The sequence below is a fragment of the Phyllopteryx taeniolatus genome, chromosome 7 (genome assembly GCF_024500385.1).
Source record: "Phyllopteryx taeniolatus isolate TA_2022b chromosome 7, UOR_Ptae_1.2, whole genome shotgun sequence".
NCBI lineage: Eukaryota > Metazoa > Chordata > Actinopteri > Syngnathiformes > Syngnathidae > Phyllopteryx > Phyllopteryx taeniolatus.
The window spans coordinates 23,391,874-23,410,573 of NC_084508.1; the positions used below are offsets into that span (position 1 = coordinate 23,391,874).

Here is an 18,700-nt window from a genome sequence, read left to right on the forward strand (position 1 = left end):
CCTCTCTATGTACTCATACTTATAATCACAAATCAACCAAAATTCACGTCTTTTGTATTATCTTTATTGCTTACTGCATAACAAACACCAGGGATATCAAGTAGGTAGTTAAAGCGTTCAAGTCCTTTTAATTTACAGTGACCTAATTATGGCGACCAACAGGACATACTGTACATGAAACCAACCACAAACCAACCTAGACATATATAATAGTATCGTGTGCACGTGTGGTGCAGATTTGCAGTAGATTCCAATTTTTCCTTCATTAATAGCAGTCCCCAGATATTAAGTGTGCCCCCTAATGGCTGTAAGCATCATTGGGGAAGATTTTATCGAGGTACATACAGTACATACTGAAAGTCAAGGTGAATTTGAGCACTTTTCACCCCTTCCGATCAAATTCAGCAAAAACCCACTTTCGTATGACTCTAAAGGAGTATCCTAACTGTTTACATTGTGGTGTGGGTTAGGGTTAGTTTTTTAAATACTATAATAGTCTACTCTCCAAGAGGCTGCAGTATGTCCCCGTGACCCTCCGTGTGCATGGTGGGCGTGTGCAAATGATTGACAGACTATTCAATCACGCCTCCTGTCACTACACTCTCTGATTGGCTATTGTTGTCCCTCTGTACCCAGTTGTAAAAATAATAATTAAAAGTAATTTAGCGGCTTTAGATGATGCAAGAGAGGAGTAATTTTTCAAAAGATCATTTTAACAATATTCTGCTGTCAGGTCATACAGACATTTTTAACATGAATGACAAAAAGTAATTTTTTTTAAAAACTGCAAATTGACCTTTAAATGGTGGCAGTGTCGTGCTGACTCCCATTCATCATAAGTTTGAATGTGATCGGTTAATACTGAACACAGCAACATCCCAGTTATAAGAGGGTGTGCACACTTGTGCAAACACATCTCGGTTGTTTATTTTTACTTCGCCTCTTCAAAATATTTATTTTCATTTGAGTTGTGGACGTCATGTGTCACATTAGTGATGGAAAAACCTTTGAACTGATTGATCTTAGCCTCATTTTTAGGTCGCAAAAACAAACCCCACCCTGCATTTGAACAGGGGTGTGCAGACTTTTCCTATCCAGTGTACTTGTTGGGCACTAGGACCTAGAGGGGGTGCCAGCTCGTGTTATTTCAGCGATCTCGCGCTCCTCTCCGGCAGCAGAAGCGCCACCAACGTCCACCACTGGCGTCGGGGGCAGACAGTGAGCATTCCTCCATCCCTGCGACCGCAACACTCTGCCTAGTGGGCACAAGGCCACCACTTGAACTCGTTGAAGTGCGACAAGTCAACACGGCGAGCAGCCCCATGCTCTTTTCGAATGACTAAAACACCTTCGACATGTCTTCATCCGTGAACGGGACAGAAGAGGTGCGCGTGTCGGCGTTGACGCCCCTGAAGTTGGTGGGGCTGCTTTGCGTCTTCCTCGCCCTGTGCCTGGACGTGGGAGCCGTGCTGAGCCCGGCGTGGGTCACGGCGGACGACCAGTACTCCCTGTCCTTGTGGGAATCCTGCTGGAAGCCCGTCAGCTCGGCGGAGTGGTCCTGCAACAGCACACTTGCCACCGGTGAGAGGCGCATTGAAAACAATTGGGTATTTTTTTTTACACTTTTTTTTTTTTTTTTTAATAGAGTGAAATAAAAGCTCTATTTATATTGAAATGATGCAAAGGGTGTAAGAACAACAAAGACACGTAGTGCTAGAAAATGTGCAGATGGTTTTCCAATTATGGAAGCTCACCCAGGAGAGACTGCTACTTAATGACTTGAAATAATTGGCTAAATATTTGCACTTGAAAGAGAAGAGTTAACAATAGGCAGCTCACGTGGGAAATAAACTTTATATATTTATTTAATTTCTTTTTTAGGGTGAAAGCAAAGTCTGGTGAGATTGGGACACCTTTCTATTTACATGTGGGCTAAGCTTTTCTTTCAATATTTGTCTTGGGAATGATGCGGGAATTCATCGGGGCCAAGGGGCGCTCCAGCTGGGGTTTCATTTGGCCTTTTGTTACTCACAAAATGAGCCTTTTGTGTGTCTCCTCACTGGCCCACAAGTGAGGGCAACTCTGAGTCTGAGGACTCCCCCCAGAGATCCAGATGCCTGGAGATTAGTAACCTGGGAAACAAGTGCAGCACTCTAGAAATGCTCATTTTTCACTGTTAAGCAAGCCACGATCTGGAGTTGTCACTTGAAATCCAGCTGCATGGAAGAATGTCATGGTAGCAAATTAGAGCAGTTACTCAAGCAGTTATGGTTGAAATGAACAGAATGTAGCAACAATGCAGCTGTAAACAAACCTTCTGAAAAATGTCCCCTCTAATGCTGTGAACATTGGCACTTATTTTTTAGTTCTGGACTTAGAAATTATGTCTGCAGAAACAACAAACGCCTCCCCAAAAGGCTCGGTCTATATTTTAGGCTTATTTTCTGATGGTTTTTAACAGCACTTGGCTCTCACACATTTTGGTCGAAAACTTGCTTGAGCTGTGACGTCAGCCCAAGAAGCCGATCTTAAGCAGCTTTGTTTACCATTTTAATCGATGACACCTTAATAAATTAACAACTTTTCAGCAAATGTATTCTTGTTTTTCTATAAATGTAACTGCTTTCTGTTAAATATGTTGCGTGTAGCTTGCGTTTTCTTTGGATTTTATGTGGGTGGTTAGTGGCAGTGCTAGCCAGAATGATGCCCTGTGTGAGACGCCTCGAGAATTCCAGTTATGAAATAATGTACAATATGTCTAAATGAATGTGTATTCTGATTGCTACAGGTATGTACACTGTATATGTACTGGTTGTGTACCAGCTGTGAACTGTCTCAGACTAAGACTAATAAAACGTAACACACATGCAATAAAATCTTTCAAAACAGGGGTTTAAAGGTTATTAAACAAACTTTCAAAAATGATTAGGAAAACGATTAGGAAAAGTGTGGTTTGCTTTTTCTTTGGCTTTTATGTGTGTGGTCAGTGGCGGTGCTTGCTCGAATGGTGGCGTGCACGGGACCCTTCAATGGGGAAAAAAATCTCAGTGAGGTTTGGATTAGATTTCTTTGGCCATAAAACAGTAAATGGCATTTATTGTGATGTAGGAAAGTGGTACACACATCTTTTTCTGGCTGCGTGACAATAAGTCATCAAAAATAATAAAAGGAAAAAAGGAATGTGGGCTGTATTAGTGGTAATGTGATGAGAACCACAGTTTTTTCTATTTAATCATACTATTTAATGAAACAAATATCTTTAAATATATACTGTAAATAAATTCTAAACAAAAGCATTTTAGATTAGATTATGTAGTACCTTTCAATTTATTAATATACAATTCATTGAATTGATGGACAACTAAAAAAATAAATCATTTAAATTATTTATTTCACCTTATAGAAACTTTATTTGGAATGGAACAACTTTCATAAAAACAGTCCCAAATGTATTGTTTCAAAATATTGTTTTATTCTAGTTTAATTCAGTCTTCAGTGAGTAGCTTTTTTTTTTTTTTTTTTTTAAACACTTGCATGTCTGTTAAGAATGTTAAAATACTAATAATAACATTGTCCAGGCATTCTGATGTTGACAGTTAAACCTTGTAATTAACCTTTTCTAGTTTTACTTTGTTTCGTATGGGGAAAATATAATATAATATATATATATATATATAAAAAATGTAGAAATATGACCAAATGGCCAGTGTTCTGGAATGCATTGTGTTCGACCTTGGAGGTTGTACTGTAACCAAACTCATCTGGAAGCCCTCTCATTTCAAGTACTTTCGCTTATGTTTGGGCTTTTGTGCCGAGCTGTGAACAGTGTTTTTGTTTGTCTGACAAACTGTTATCTTCCTGTATGAAGAGTTTACTCACTGTGGGTCACGCAGGCCACCATCTTTCTCTCTCCCGGGGCAGAGAAGAAGTGCAGTGGTGCCCTATAAATACATGTAGCCTCTGTGTCGGCATACCAACGGCAAACAGTCAACCGGCTATTTCCTCTGGCTGCCTGAACTCAGCCACATTTATTGATTTGAATCCCAGTACAACTATCAGACTTTTCAACAATACCTCGTGTCCAATATTCGCCCCTCGGTGTCACGCTTTGGGCATTAAACAAATCCTGTTACTTTGACACACTGTCTGCCCACTCAGCAGTTTAAAGGTCCTGTAGTTTGCCTATTCAGACCTCTATAGAGTGACTCTCTAACATGGATTTAGAATAAAAGTGTCAATTTCATTAAAAAAAAAAAACACACCTTGGTTTTGTCTTAGGAGTATGCACAAAAGGCCCCTCTAAAAGCTACTTCTGTTTGACCAAGCTTTGTATCCTCTTTGTCCATATTTGGCTAAGATTGGTTGCCTCCGTGTAGAAGACCCACTTGTGAGCGCACACGTTTGTTATGTTGACAGCGCTGGCTTGGGAGCGGAGAGGTAGGCGGAGATCTTCGCCAGTGACAGATAAGCTAGACAAATTTGAATGACCTGATATTAGGCGTCTTGGCAGAAAAAACATCTGCAACTCTGGAATGCGTGGATGATTTGAATTCATATTCCACGTTTACTGAGGCACCGTAGAGACAATTTTAGATCCCAAATACTTGAAAAAGTTTTTTGCAAAATATGTCCCCTTTAAAGCATCAATCACGAGTATGTAGCAGAAAGCAGAGGTGACTTTGTATCATGAAGTGTTCACAAAAAGGAAAGACGTTGCATTTATGGACAATATAGGGATGGGCCAAGTAGAGCCTGCAGGCCACATTCTTCTATATTCCGGCCCATCAAGCATTTACATAATCAAGAGGCCTGTAATATGTGTTGCATTCATCAAGCCCTTTCTTTTCTTTTCTTTTTTTAACTAAAATTGCTTTAAGGGGGGTGTCGAGGTGTCAATTATTTCTCGATTATTCGCGGGCACAGCCTCACGCTGAACTGTTCCCTTGGGCTTCAGGTGCTTAGCTGAAACTGTTGCGGAATAAGAATACGGTTATTCCTACAAACATTTTAAGTCAAACAAAAGGACCATCTTTAGAAGTAGCAAGAAAGAAGCAAAAAAGACATAACGCACAAAATCTTATTTTTAGGACGCTCAACGTGCGAACGCTAAATGACGATTCTCGATTAGAAGAGCTACAACATGAGCAAGAATCCATCAAATGGGATATAATTGGACTTGGTGAAATATGTCGGAAAGATGAAGCTATGTTGACTCTTGATAATGGCCATCTATTTTATTACTAAGAATCAGAAAGCGGACGCAATGGTGGCATTGGTTTCATTATTAATAAAAGTATCGCCAATTACGTTACCAGCGTCAAAAGTGTTTCTGATAGAATCGCCACATGTACCATCTCTATTAGAAAGAGTTACTCGCTTCAATTGATACAAATATATGCGCCGACCATCAGCCACACCGACTATGAGGTGGAAGCATTTGACGAGGATTGGAGCACAAATTTCGAATAGTGATAGGTGACTTTAACGCCAGGATTGGCCTTTACTCTGGCGAGAAATCAATTGGATCCTACGGAATGGGATCAAGAGACGAAAGAGGAGAACGCTTAATTGAATTTGCTGAACAAGAAGGCTTATACTTTATCAATTCATTCTTTAACAAGAAATGGAACAGAAAGTGGACATGGATAAGCCCCAAAGGTAACACTAGCATCATAGACTACTTCCTGTCCAACGACAAAGGGGTATTTACGGATTGTACCATCCTAAACAAATTTGACATTGGAAGTGACCACAGATTGGTTTGGTTCAAAGTGCAAATCAACTGCCAACTTGAACGAAAGAAACTTCTAAAGAGCAAGCTTACCAAATTAAACTTAATTCAAGAACGAAGCGACAAGTTTCAAATACGTTTGGCTAATCGTTTTAAAGCTCTTCTGATGCTGGAAGACACAGATCTGTCAACACACAATGACAAAATTGGAAACGGGATTGTTCAAACTGCACAGAAAGTAGCGCCATCAACGAGAAAGACGACAACATCCAGAATATCTAAAGCTACTCTCGAATTAATGAAAAAGCGACGAGAAATGAAGAAAAGGGGGAGCATTATCAACAAAATTGAATATGTTGAATTGTGCAAGACGATTCGTAAAAAGATACGAGAAGAATTGAGAACTTACAACGTTCGGCTTGTTCAGAAAACGCTTGAAGCGGGACATGGAATAAAAAAGCGTAAAATGTGCATTAATTTGCCACAAGAATTTTTGATTTGAAAATGGAAGATGGAACGATATGTAACAGCCGCCAAGAAAGTTCAAGAATTTTATGCAAACCTATACAGTGACCCTCACCGAATGATTACTGGAAAGCTAGAAGCAGACCCAGTTCCTTGTATCCTGATTGAAGAGGTAGCAAATGCTATTAGTTCACTTAAGGCCGGAAAAGCTTGTGGTCTGGATGAAATTTCTGTTGAAATGCTTAAAGCAAGAGGGAACGAACTTAATAAGATCCTTTTAAAACTATTTCAACGCTGCTTGGACTTGCAAGAAGTACCGGCGACATGGAAAGACGGAGAAATTATTTTGCTACATAAATCAGGCAATAAAAGAAATTATCGGCCAATAAGCCTGCTCTCCACGATTTATAAAGTCTTTGCAAAGATATTGGACAAACGAATTGGAATGAAACTCAGTGAAGAACAGCCGATAGAACAAGCGGGTTTTTGTAGCCGTTTTAATACTATGGACCACATACAGACTGTTCAACAAATAATCGAACGACAGAACGAGTACAAAATGACTCTGTGTGTAGCCTGCATCGACTATGAAAAAGCCTTTGAACTCAGTCACCACCACTTTGATACTGCAGGCGCTAGTAAATCAAGGGATAGAGCCGACCTATATCAACATTCTACAATCAATACACAACGATTCTTCAGGTTCAACACGATTTGATGATGAAATAGTGTGAATAAGTCTAGGAAAAGGGGTCAGGCAAGGCGACACACTGTCTCCGAAGCTATTTATAGCTTGCTTTGAAGAAATATTTAAAAAGCTCAATTGGGAAAAAGAAGGACTAAAAATGAACGTTGCTTTTTTGAGCCATCTTCGTTTTGCAGACGACATCATTTTATTCTGCTACGATGCTGAACAACTACAGCGTCGTATTCAGGAATTACAGTGAGAAAGCCGTCGCTGAGGACTGAAACTGAACAAAAGCAAAACAAAGATCATGTTCAATCGTCACTGTCCACAAAAAGATATCAAAATGGAGGACTATGTCCTAGACGCCGTCGACAACTATATCTATTTAGGCCAACTTGTAACAATGGATGGAAATACAAGCACTGAAGTTGAACGGTGCATAAAGCTTGCCTGGCAGGCTATTGGAAGGCTTAGTGTTATATTCAAGAACAATCTTCCCATTTGCTTGAAAAGAAAAGTTTTCGATCAATGTATTTTACCAGTCCTCACTTATGGTAGTGAAACTTGGACTACGAATGCCAAAGTTATACAAAGACTAAGTGTAACCCAAAGGAACATGGAACGCCGAATGTTGAAAATAAGCATTTGTGACAAGAAAAGATGCAGTTGGATAAGACAGCAGACGCGAGTTACCGACGTCATCCAAAAAATAAAAAGCCTTAAATGGAAATGGGCTGGCCATGTTGCCCGAAGAGCTGACAAAATATAATATATATATAATATTTTACCTCATCTATGAATGATGTGTCCGTTTTAAAAATCAAACGTGGCCCTTGGGCACTAAAGTTTGTCCACGCCTGCTTTAGACTCAAGGAGGAATGTGTGATGCTCATGTAAGAGCGTAGTGTGTGTCGATATCAAGCGGGTGTGACATGAGCAGATGAATGTGAAGACAGTGTGCGAGCAGGTCCGTCGTGTCATTGTTAGCGCTACTGGCTCTGCATTTGGGCGATTATGTTATCTCAGCTATCTGGAAGGGATAAGGGTTCGGTGTGGGCTGCTATGTTAAATTAACAACTTCCTGTTTACTGCATTGTGTGTGTGCGCGTGTTGTGTGTGTGCGTGTGAGACAGTTAGACTTGAGGCTCTTCATTGACACGAATCTTACGCCTTTTTTGTGCGCAAGAAAAACATTAAATTGGTGCCCAAGAGGACTTTTTTTCCCCAATAAGTTAATGCTCAGATTGGCTCTTTAGTTAGGTATCTCCTTTTCCATCTGTCATCAGACCGGCTATAGATTAATGGTTTGGCACTTTCTCGCTTGTCAAGCCTTTAAGCGCTCAAGCTCTTGCTGTGTGGTTCTGTTCCAAATCTGAAATGAGAGGACTCGCTGCATCCTGCGCACTGATAAGACTTAAGCTTGACGCTGCAGTCTCGAGACACGATGGAGCTGTAGGCACCAAATTGACCCACAGAGGCGGACGCTTGAGAAAAAGGTATTGGGACACATGGCAGGAATTGGAAAATTGACACTTTACAGCTCTAATAGCTTTCCTCTTCTGTAAAGACTCTCTACTGGAGTTTGTGAGGTTCACATTCTCTGTGGTAGTTCATCGCAGAAATGTTTGATGATGTTATTCCACAGCAAACGAATACAAGCACACTCTCAGGGCTGAAACGATTCATTGAATAACGAGAATAATTTGATAAAAAAAAAGTCAGAGCAAAATCTCTGGCTAAAAGCTTCGCGGACTACAGACTACAGGGGGTCCCTGAGAAACTCAAAATGATTGGTGACCAGCTTCATGTTTGCGACACCACCTCAAATTTGTTTTGTGTTTTCTTTAGCTTAATTGTGTCAATACCCTTTTACAAATATATCCGTGCTTATGATGAGGAGACGTTATAGCCAAAAGTAATAATCATCAATGTTAAGTTTAACCACAAGTTCAGGTTATGGTTTCCGGAACATCATAGCGTAGTTAACTGTCACAAAAGTGCAAAAAGAAGGTTTATAGGGGATTCTCATTTTACAACGATCCTGTCATGTGGCATTTCCAGGTTATGAACAACGTGCACTGAAGCACTTTGCATAATGCTTTGTGGTCACACGCCACAAGAGGCCATGCCCAGTCACCACTGTACTTACTGGTTTCATGTGGTTGTTTCATATTCATGGCCATATTCAGTGTTTTTCAGAAAAATATTTATTACAATTCGAATAGTTTGGCATTATAAACAGCGCACAATGAACCAGTTTTTGCAACATCGTAAAAAAAATGTATACAAGAAGACAGGCTCACTTATCACCATACTTAATGTTTTTATTTGGTTGTTTCATATGCATGGCCAGGAAGTGTTTTTCATACAAATTTTACTGTAACTATGACTTTACTATTGTGTTTCACATTCTGACATATAAATGAATCTAGTTACGTCGCTGCCGTAAGGAACAGAGCTCCATCGTAAACAGAGGACCCCCTGTGCAAGTAATCTTTGTTAAGAGTAAAGCTTGGGAATAACTTAAAAGTTAAAAAAGTAAAGTCAAAGTTAAAAAAAAAAAAGTCAAACTTACCAATAATGTCATCCTTATCAGCACTACGTATGTAAAAGGGTATTGACACGCAATTAAGCCCAACAAAACAATGAATACAGTATAGTATACACTTGACATATACAGACTTGGACGTGAGAGCGATCAATTGCCTTATCATTCTGGCACTGTAGTTGTGTAGTTAGTGTTATGCCTAATCAAAGGTTGTGGATGGAAAAATCAGCACTTGGAGAGGGAATAGCTCCACAGGCAACTTTATTCAGCCACTCGGCTCCAGTGTAAGAACGCCACCATCTCACTCCCCGTTAGACCTGGTCCCCTCACCAAGTATACCTCCGCCAATATCATCCCTTTACTACAGTCCCCCAAACATGAAATAATAAAAAGGTACATACACATATAAGCATCATTATTAAAAATAAATCCTATTACACTTTTCCCTTTCCTCAAACGACACGTCCACATTTCGCAATGAACCATCATACATCATTCCTGCCCTGTTCTCCTTTTGTTTCTGGTTTCTTGTTTTACTTTTCCCTGCATTTGGCTGGCGATCAGTCCAGGGTGTACAGCGCCTCTCACCCAAAGTCAGCTGGGATAGGCTCCAGCTCACCCGCCACTCTAATGAGGACAAGCGCTATAGAAAATGGATGCTTTACTTTTGTACCATATTGTCCTCTGAATCTTCAGTCAAAGTACACTAAGAGCTTTCAGTTTCTGAGCATCGACTGTTGGAGTTGTTGGCTATTCAGAATGGAAGTGTAATAATAACCAAGCTTTATATATCCCCTTTCTAGGGAGCCAAGGACGCTTTTAAATGGGATAGAATAGATAACTTTAAACTATACGGCACTTCTGGTTGAAAACTGCCATAAATAATTTACAACTGTTTATTACACAATTCCCTAACTATGTTTACACAACTCCGAGTGTCATTCACCTCAGGGTCGAGCCACTCAGACCTTTACAATGATAGGGCAGGTCCCTCTGTAATGGGGCCTCATGTTATTGTAAACCGGAGGCAAAGATTGCTCTGCTTTTTGAGGGCTTACTCTTAACATCCTGTGGTGACAGGGTCCATTATAAACACTCAATCCTGGACCATATTTGGACAAAAGTAGTGAGTGTTTGTTTATATTTCAGCTGCTAGGCCCCTGGTTTCCCTCCGACAAGAGTGGAAACTATACTTTAAGCAGCTTACGTGCCATCAATTTGCTGGTGGAGGTTTTAATAATTTTCTGCCTCAAAAGAACAGATACATTCTCTGGAACAACTCCCTGGCCTCCATAGCAAACAACTGAAGTTGATGCAAGTGTTTTATGTGGTTTATTTCTTTCAAGACACTTTTCTTGAAATGGCTTTCTGCACCTGTTTACATGCAGCTCTCCTCTTTCTGCAGTGCAGGCTAAGGCCGTTATTCGAGACATCCTCTCCATCTCAACAGTTAACAAGCCATGGATAATTAGGCCTGTAAAGCAGCACATCGCAGACACTTTGTTTCAATACATGGCCAACATACTATACACTCACTGGTCACAGCATTAGAAACACCTGCAGTATTAAACGCGATCCAACAAGAACTGCATGGTGTTGAACTGTGCTGCATCGTACTGAAAATGTGTTTTTAATGTATTGCCACTTTCATGTAACCAAATTATTATTTAGACATTGTTAAATGAATGGCGGCACGGTGGCCGACTGGTTAGAGCGTCAGCCTCACAGTTCTGAGGACCCGGGTTCAATCCCTGGCCCCGCCTGTGTGGAGTTTGCATGTTCTCCCCGTGCCTGCGTGGGTTTTCCGGTTTCCTCCCACATCCGAAAAACATGCATTAATTGAAGACTCTAAATTTCCCGTAGGTGTGACTGTGAGTGCGAATGGTTGTTTGTTTGTATGTCCCCTGCGATTGGCTGGCAACCAGTTCAGGGTGTACCCCGCCTCCTGCCTGATGATAGCTGGGATAGGCTCCAGCATGCCCGCGACCCTAGTGAGGAGAAGCGGCTCAGAAAATGGATGGATGGATGTTAAATGAATACCTCTCTGAATGGTTTTGTAGGAATTAACTAGAATGTATTGGAAGAAACTGGAAATGAGCAAACTTGACTACAATAACTATTTTGGATGTTTGTGGGAAAAAAACATCAGCCTAATCTTTGTTGGAAAAAATGTATGCATTGTCTGTCTCTTCGTCCCATGCACACAGCATAATAAATGAACCAATTAAACCAAAATAAAAAGGGGAGATAAAACAAACGTGCGAGTCAGTGATGGAAACTTTGAATGGTTCCATAATCTCCAGCTACAGTTTCCACAAGTTTCTAAAAATGTATTGGGAATTGTCTGCCCCTTTGCAAGCCGAGTAAAAACAAAACCAAATAGATGGTCAGTGGCCTGATTTCAAGCCAATAGAGCATGTTTTTCTCTTACTGAAGACAAAAGTGAAAACAGTGAGACTCACAAACAAGCACTCGAAACATTTGAAGGCGAAACATTGAATGTTCACCCACTTCCCAAGCTAGTCACCTGATCGCAACCCAATTGATGGTACTTTTCCCTTCCTGAAGATAACAAACACTCTGGACTTTGATGGCAAAACTTTGAATATTCACCCTGTGACAAAGGATGTCACCTGATCTCAAACCAATCTAACATGCGTTTCACTCACTGAAGACGAACGTGAAAGCGGTGAGTCCCACAAACAAGAACTGGAGACTTTTTGAAGAGAAACGATGGAATAACCTAATAGAACCTGTTTTTTTCACTTATTGAATACAAACAAGCAGCAAGTTAAGGTGGCTACAGTGATGGCTTGGAAAAACACCTCCAGGGAGCAAACTCAGAATTTGGTGCATGGTCTTTAGTAGGGGGCTTGGACTGGCCCTCTTAATCCTGACTTCCAAACCAATATTTAATAGTTACTTCTTGCAGTATTCCGAAATAAAGAAACGTCATAGTCCAACTAAAGCAAAAAAAATAAAAAATCCAATTTGTATATTATATATCTATTGAACAGGATAGAGATGATGCTAGCACGTTTTGGCTGCTGCTTCTCCCTCTGGAAAAGTTTTTCTTCTTATTTTAAAATGGCCTACTTTAACCAGGATCCATCGCTCTGCTGTGGTTTTGAGCCTGTCTCAGGGGTGCAATTGGAAAAATATTGTGCCCCAAAACGTAATTGTCGAGCGGGGGTGTGTGGTGGTGGGGCATTTTGTGGAGAACAATATTTTTTTTAGTGGGGCTTGACATCAGTTTGAGGAGTGGGGCGTGGGTTGGTGGGGTGGTTAGGATAATAAACCTTCACCATGTACACATTCCACCTAGCGATGCGACTGGTGCCTGGCAATAAGCCACCTTTGCTTTTCACACAAAACCCAGCGAACCGGGATATTGCACAATGTATTCCACAGTGTGATAATATCCCGAAATCGGCTGATCAGATGGATAATTAGACAACATTGCACGAAAAGTTTGTGTCGAGTGTCCCAACATTCACCATTTACCAAGGCTCTGTCCTGACTCTGATACTACCTCTGACAGACAGAATATTGGAGTGTGACCTCATCGTTCCTCCTGCGGTGAGATTGCTTCCCAATTTGATTCCACTTTCCAGTAAGGACAGGAAGCAGGAGTGATATGTCAGGTTTTTTTCCCCTCCCTGAATGAAATGCTGAGAATGCTGCTGAGCTGGCATCTGTCAAGTGGGATGGTTACTCATTATCTGAGTCACCTCACAGATACGCTTTGTGTTTCACTTTCTTTCCTGCACATATTGGCCTCCTGCACTGAAGCAGTGAAAGCAGCGTGCTCATGTTCACATGCCTGTGTCGAAATGTTACAAGCCATGACAACCGCAAATACTTTTGTCTCATGCCTGGATCAGACTACAAGACAAAGTTGGTCTTTCACGATTGCACAATTTCAGACTACTTCCACCTAATCTTGCCCTACTTGGTCAGACAGTGGCAGCACTACATGACATGTATTCCAATACCACCGTAAAAGAGGGGAAACAAAGCTGCGGTGTTAGCGGGTGCTCGAAAGATGATGTTTTGGGCTATTCATTCAATGATTGCTCAAAGTATTTTAATACTTCTAATATGATACGGCCTAATCGTTGGTCATGGATTATGTCACACTACAAGAAGTTTTGTCATTCCCGACAAAATGTCAGGCCCGATCTGGGAAATAGCTAATCGGCCCAATATCGGGGTTAAAATCCTGTAGTCTGATCTAGGCATTACCTCCCTCCATCCAACCCGCTTCTCTCTGTCCCCATGTAGACTGGCAGATCGCCACGCTGGCCCTGCTGCTGGGAGGGGCATTACTCACGCTGGTCTCCTTCCTTGTGGCCCTGGTATCCCTGTGCTCCAGTTCCAGGAGTCGCTGCTACAAGCCTGTGGCCATTATGCTCTTCTCGGCAGGTACACAAATCATATAAAATGTAAAAACTGTAAAAAGAAGAAGCACAAAAAAACTCCCTCATTTTGATGGTTGACTTCCATTTTCATCATTCTTTCACGACACTTAATTAGGTACACTACAAGTTTTAAGATGATCCAATACAAGAGATGCAAAAAAAAAAAACAACAACAAAAAAAACCAATAATGCATAGTTTTAAAGAGAGAGTTATTTATTCAACAATATGTTGATTATTGTTGTAGTACTGCGCTACGTTTTGCAGAAAGGTGTTACTAATACTGAGACCCTCAAGTGTCACTGTATAACAAACCAAATACAAACAGCTTTCGGTATGATGTGGATTATTTTGTGCCAAAATGAAGTGAATGGAAAGCCCCACCCAAAAAATATATATAGTACAAATAAATCAACTATATTACATATTACACTTTCACGTATGTGTGTGTGTACACACACACACACACACACACACATATATATATATACATTGTATATATCTCCATCCAGCCATCCATTTTCTGTACCTACCGATTATCCTCACTAGGTTTGCGGGCGAGCTGGAGCCTATTCCAGCTGACTCTGGGCAAGTACACCCTGAACTGGCCGCCAGCCAATCGCAGGCCACATATAAACAAACAATCATTCACACTCACATTCACAGAAAACCCGGAGAAAACCCACACAGGCATGGACAGAACATGCAAACTCCACAGGGGCGAGCCTCAGACCTGTGAGGCAGATGTGCTAACCAGTCATTCACCGTGCCGCCATATACACACATACAGTGGGTCAAAGAAGTATTTAGTCAGCCACCAATTGTTCAAGTTCTCCCACTTAATAAGATGAGAGAGGCCTGTCATTTTCATCATAGTTATACCTCATGTATGAGAGACAAAATGAGGGGGGGTGGGGAAATCCAGAAAATCACATTGTCTGATTTTTAAATAATTTTTTGGCAAATTATGGTGGAAAATGAGTATTTGGTCAATAACAAAAGTTCATCTCAATACTTTGTTATATACCCTTTGCTGGCAATGACAGAGGTCAAACGTTTTCACACACTGTTGCTGGTATTTTGGACCATTCCTCCATTCAGATCTCCTCTAGAGCAGTGATGTTTTGGGGCTGTCGCTGGGCAACACAGACTTTCAACTCCCTCCAAAGATTTTCTATGGGGTTAAGATCTGGAGACTGGCTAGGCCACTGCAGGACCTTGAAATGCTTCTTACGAAGCCACTCCTTCGTTGCCCGGGCGGTGTGTTCTGGGATCATTGTCATGCTGAAAGACCCAGCCACGTTTCATCTTCAATGCCCTTGCTGATGGAAGGAGGTTTTCACTCAAAATGCCACGACACATGGCCCCATTCATTCTTTCCTTTACACGGATCAGTCGTCTTGGTCCCTTTGCAGAAAAACAGCCCCAAAGCATGATGTTTCCACCCCCATGCTTCACAGTTGGTATGATGTTCTTTGGATGCAACTCAGCATTCTTTCTCCTCCAAACACAAGTTGAGTTTTTACCAAAAAGTTCTATTTTGGGTTCATCTGAACATATGACATTCTCCCAATCCTCTTCTGGATCATCCAAATGCTCTCTAGCAAACTTCAGACGGGCCTGGACATGTACTGACTTAAGCAGGGGGACACGTCCGGCACTGCAGCATTTGGGTCCCTGGCGGCGTAGTGTGTTACCGATGGTAGCCTTTGTTACTTTGGTCCCAGCTCTCTGCAGGTCATTCACTAGGTCCCCCGTGTGGTTCTGGGATTTTTGCTCACCGTTCTTGTGATCATTTTGACCCCACAGGATGAAATCTTGCGTGGAGCCCCAGATCGAGGGAGATTATCAGTGGTTTTGTATGTCTTCCATTTTCTAATATTTGCTCCCACAGTTGATTTCTTCACACCAAGCTGCTTACCTATTGCAGATAGATTCAGTCTTCCCAGCCTGGTGCAATTTTGTTTCTGGTGTCCTTTGACAGCTCTCTGGTCTTGGCCATAGTGGAGTTTGGAGTGTGACTGTTTGAGGTTGTGGACAGGTGTCTTTTATACTGATAACAAGTACAAAAAGGTACCATTAATACCGGTAACAAGTGGTGGACAGAGAAGTTACAGGTCTGTGAGAGCCAGAAATCTTTGTTTGTAGGTGACCAAATACTCATTTTCCACCATAATTTGCTAATAAATTCTTTAAAAATCAGACAATGTGATTTTCTGGATTTCCCCCCCCCCCCTCATTTTGTCTCTCATAGGTGAGGTATACATATGATGAAAATGAAAGGCCTCTCTCATCTTTTTAAGTGGGAGAACTTATATATATATATATATATATATATATATATATATATATATATATATATATATACACACACACACACGCACACACGCACACACGCACACACACACAAAATGCGGCACGGCGGACGACTGGTTAGAGCGTCAGCCTCACAGTTCTGAGGAGCGGAGTTCAATCGCCGGCCCCGCCTATGTGGAGCTTGCATGTTCTCCCCATGCCTGCGTGGGTTTTCTCCGGGCGTTCTGGTTTCCTCCCACATCACAAAAACATGCATGAATTGGAGACTCTAAATTGCCTGTAGGTGTGACTGTGAGTGCGAATGGTTGTTTGTTTGTATGTCCCCTGCGATTGGCTGGCAACCAGTTCAGGGTGTACCCCGCCTCCTGCCCGATGATAGCTGGGATTGGCTCCAGCATGCCCGCGACCCTAGTGAGGAGAAGCGGCTCAGAAAATGGATGGATGGATATATACATATATAAAAAAACAGCATATATAAGCCCAGTTACATAAATATCAATTAAATGGGCTGTTATGGGGCAGCGCGGTGGAAATAGTGGTTAGTATGTCTGCCTCACAGTTGGGCTTGCACGCCGCTCACCTGCAACTCTAATGAGAAGCGATATCCCTAAACCTGTTTTTTGTTTGTACCTAAGAAGCAAACAACAGGAGGGTTAAATGACTACTATACCTATTAGCATTTATATCCAGCTAAAGTGCACAAAGTCCGATCTTGTATTCAATGTAAGACTGTGCAGGTGTACCTACTGTAGTGGCCTGTGAGTGTACATGTAAACAACACCACTTTCCCACTTTCCTTTGCAGTGGTGCTCCAAACTTGCAGCCTGGTCTTGTTCCCCATCAAGTTCATCGAGGCGGTCACTCTGAGGGTGTACCACGAGTTCAACTGGGGCTACGGCCTGGGATGGGGATCCACCATCTTCTCCTTTGGAGGGGGCATCCTCTATTGCCTCAATTCCAAGAACTATGAAGACTACTATTAAACACAGAAGAGAACAAGAAGAGCAAGAGGGATACAATACCATATTGAACTTTCAGTCACACTACATGAACATGCAGCATAATTATAGCAAAAACAAACTATTTGAAACAGAGTTCTATGAGAGTCTTATTACAAACAGTATGCTCTCTCACATTCCGTCTTAGGGATTTTGAATGAAAAACAGGTGAGCAAAAAGAATTCAAAATCTGACATTTTTCCGTAAATAACATCACTCAGATACACTATGTAGACAAAAGAATTTGGCCACATGTTCAGTGCACCTACAGGAAGTGAAAATTGAATAAAATAGGGTGGACACTCACATTGCAGGAATAACAGCTTTTACTCTTCTCTGAAGACTTTGTACAATATGATCATTGTGTGTCCATTCCACCATTTGTGGCTTGATGTCAGGCTTTTGTGCAGAACATTCTTATACACTTGTCGCTTTGTGAAAAGAAAAGGGCCTTTCTCATACTGTTCCTACAATGCTGGAAGCATACAACTGTGAAAAATGTCTTTGTTAGATGAAAAATTCAAATTGAACGAGTCGGATTTTTTGATGAGTTGATTAATTAACTGAGTAATAAGTGTGTGTGGCATAGTTTATCTGCATAGTATATGTTTGCCTCCCGTTTAAGTGGCGCTCTGGTAGGTCTTAACATTAGGCAGGAAATCTGGGGAGAACAGATGGATCCATTGACCTCGTGTGAATATGAATGGGTCGACTGAATAAACCAGTCTGGGTGAAGATGGAAAATAACAGCAGAAAATCAATTCAATTCCCTAATCAGGGAATGAATGGCTCCGGGAAGGAAAATGTCCTATTGAGATGACATCCTGAGGACGTCACAAGCAAAGGGAGCCTCAGACAAAACAAGGCACACCCAAGGAAATGCGACATTACTTTTGGTCTTCTCACAAACTGTTCAGCAGCAGCATATCCCTACTTGTTATGATGTTGGTGTATTTTTGCATATTAAAATTTGAACCGGTGGGAAAGAAGTTGGTAGATGATCATGTGTGCCGTATCATCCATTTACGCACCGCCTCATGTGATGCCACCTTGTGAGTCTACTATTTTTGTCAAAGAAGATCATTGTATTTAGTAGTGTGCTGTATTAGTGTACTGTGTATAGTAGTTGGTCCATGATACACTGTTGTATGAAATACAATGCTCAGTGCATGAAGATTGTGTAATAAAGCAGTAACTGGATAACTTGGAATGGGACTGTAAGGAAGAAATTAATTTTACACTTTCCATGGGGATTAATGAAAATTGATAGGAATTAAACTGTAATGACAAACATAATAGTGAATATGTTTTATCATAAGCAGACATGCAGGCAAGCAATCCATCTATTTTCTTTCGCGCTTGTCCTCATGGGATTGATCGGTGCTCTGGAGCCTATCCAAAAATCATTATATGAGATTAAGTTCCCTTCATAGACAAACACGGCACTATGCAAATGTCTTGTTTATTCATACTGGTTATACAAATTACCACACAGTGACGTGAAAAAAAAAAATTGTAATTACTTTTCGACACAA

General features: G+C 41.2%; 1 protein-coding gene across 2 annotated transcripts; it reads left to right on the top strand.

Annotated features, from left to right (window-relative positions):
- Positions 1–998: 998 nt before the first annotated feature.
- On the top strand, positions 999–18,375 carry tmem47 (transmembrane protein 47). 2 transcript variants are annotated; one of them, XM_061778876.1, is made up of 3 exons: positions 999–1,607; positions 13,717–13,857; positions 16,972–18,375. In XM_061778876.1, the coding sequence occupies exons 1-3, from the start codon at positions 1,356–1,358 to the stop codon at positions 17,032–17,034; spliced, it is 456 nt and encodes a 151-aa protein (XP_061634860.1). In that variant the 5' UTR covers positions 999–1,355; the 3' UTR covers positions 17,035–18,375. The 2 variants fall into 2 exon arrangements, with proteins under 2 accessions (XP_061634860.1, XP_061634859.1); XM_061778875.1 differs by having other exon boundaries at positions 1,043–1,581.
- The last annotated feature ends 325 nt before the right edge of the window (positions 18,376–18,700 follow it).

Coding starts and splice junctions, on each gene's coding strand:
- tmem47 (XM_061778875.1), top strand. CDS start 1,356: ATGTCTTCATCCGTGAACGGGACAGAAGAGGTGCGCGTGTCGGCGTTG. Junction 1,582..13,716: donor CAACAGCACACTTGCCACCG/GTGAGAGGCGCA, acceptor GTCCCCATGTAG/ACTGGCAGATCGCCACGCTG. Junction 13,858..16,971: donor CATTATGCTCTTCTCGGCAG/GTACACAAATCA, acceptor TTTCCTTTGCAG/TGGTGCTCCAAACTTGCAGC.